The sequence below is a fragment of the Mus pahari genome, chromosome 2 (assembly GCF_900095145.1).
Source record: "Mus pahari chromosome 2, PAHARI_EIJ_v1.1, whole genome shotgun sequence".
Classification (NCBI taxonomy): domain Eukaryota; kingdom Metazoa; phylum Chordata; class Mammalia; order Rodentia; family Muridae; genus Mus; species Mus pahari.
This window is the reverse complement of record NC_034591.1, coordinates 100132412-100134116: the sequence shown is the minus strand read 5'-3', so window position 1 is coordinate 100134116 and position 1705 is coordinate 100132412. Positions and strand designations below refer to the sequence as shown.

Here is a 1705-nt window from a genome sequence, read left to right as displayed (position 1 = left end):
GGGTGTCACAGTGTCTCATCATAGAGGTTTGTTTGCTTGTTTGTTTGTTTATTGTGGTGTGTGTGTGTGTGTGTGTGTGTGTGTGTGTGTGTGTGATATAGCTGTGATATAGCTCAGGCTGACTTAGAACTCTTGATTCTCCTGCCCCCACCCCACCTTCCAAGTGCTGGGATCATAGGTGTGCATCCGCACTAAGCTTACTGTGGCTCTCTTGATGCAGGAAACCTAGTAAAGTTTAATTAAGAGTAGAGGAAGGATCACATTATCATATAGGGGCCAACCTAAAGGCTAGTACTGAGGTCTCCAAGGCTGCAGGCCTTGGGAACAAAGGTAGCCAGTAGGGGGTAGTGGCCGGAAGCCACCACTAGAATCCTGCCCACTTCCTCTCCATCCAGAGTCTCCAGAGGTGAAAGACAAGCCAGGTCTCTGAGGAGTGGCTGATGCCTGTGTTTAAATCCTGACCTCAAACGTCTTTTGAAAAATAAGCATAGCCAGACACGTACCTTTTAGGGTTGCTACTTGGGCTAAAAGAAGCAGCACGTTTTAAAGGAGCCGCAAAGCAACAGAACAGAATTTCCCAGTGAGTAGCGGCTTGTCTTGGTTTGGGCTGCGGGCATTCCGGATTGAGGCTTCTTGCAGCAGCAGAGTGGCAGCTTTATTCTTTAACGAGTAAGAAAAGTAGGAGTGTGGAGTAAGGGACAGAACAGAGCTAAATGGGTGTCTACCCTCCACCCGGGAACCCAGACAAGGCCTCTAGCAGGGGTCCAGGGCCCTAGAATCCAGGGCTGGCAGCAGCTTCACTTTCAATCGTCCACCTGTATCTCTTCATCTGATAAATTGGGCTCAGAATCGGGCCCTGAAGGGCCAGGGTCAGGGCTTAAAGTGCTGTCTGGCAGTGCTGGGTAGCACAGGACTCCCGGGGACAACCCGCATAGGGAGGCCACGTCCGCGCGCATCTCCTCCACATCCCGCTTGAGCTTGGCGCGACGGTTCTGGAACCAAGTGACCACTTGCGCATTAGCTAGGCCCAGTCGCGCAGCCAGTCCGTCGCGCTCTGACGGTGCCAAGTACTTCTGGAAGATGAATCGCCGCTCCAGCTCCAGCACCTGCTGTGCAGTGAACGCTGTACGAGACTTGCGGCGTCTCCGGACACCAGCGCCAGACCCCGGCGGTAGCGCCTCCGGGGCTGCTCTGCCTGCCAGGATGGGACACGGAAATGTCAGTCTCTAGCTTTGGAGGACTGAGGTCTGGGTGGAAAAACTTAGGGTCGCCGAGCTCAAGCAGGTAGGGGGAGGGGGTGGGCCAGCACCATGATCCTTATACACCGGGTCAGGACCCGAAGTGCAGCAGGCCTGTGGGAGTGCTGGCGACAGAGAGATGAGGTTGCTCTAATGGGTAGAGGGTGGGTGGGACTGACAAGAGATCTGGTACGTCAAGACAGTTTGGAGAAGGTCTTCTGACGCATTTTGGAGCTTCAGGCTGTGTGTGATAGTAGGTTAGAGGCCAAATTGAGGTCGGTTGACCCATCTGGCTGTATAAAGTCAACACCAGCTCTCTTTCCAGGAGCCCAAAAGGGAAGGAAGGCGGAAGGTAGTTCCTGTACCCAATAGTGCTGTAAGGATCTTCTTCTACAGGGCTCAAGGAAGAAGTGACCGGCTGGGGCTGGGGCTGGGACTGGGGCTGGGGCTGGGGCTGGGGCTGGGGC

At 54.5% G+C, this 1705-nt stretch overlaps 1 protein-coding gene across 1 annotated transcript in view; it reads right to left on the bottom strand.

Moving 5' to 3' along the window:
* Positions 1-633: 633 nt before the first annotated feature.
* Lbx2 (ladybird homeobox 2) overlaps positions 634-1705 on the bottom strand; it is a 1819-nt gene continuing 747 nt past the window's right edge. Inside the window, exon 2 of the mRNA XM_021191775.2 lies at positions 634-1195. Within this exon, the coding sequence (XP_021047434.1) occupies positions 804-1195 (392 nt within the window). The 3' untranslated portion in view covers positions 634-803. The remainder of the gene's footprint in view (positions 1196-1705) is intronic.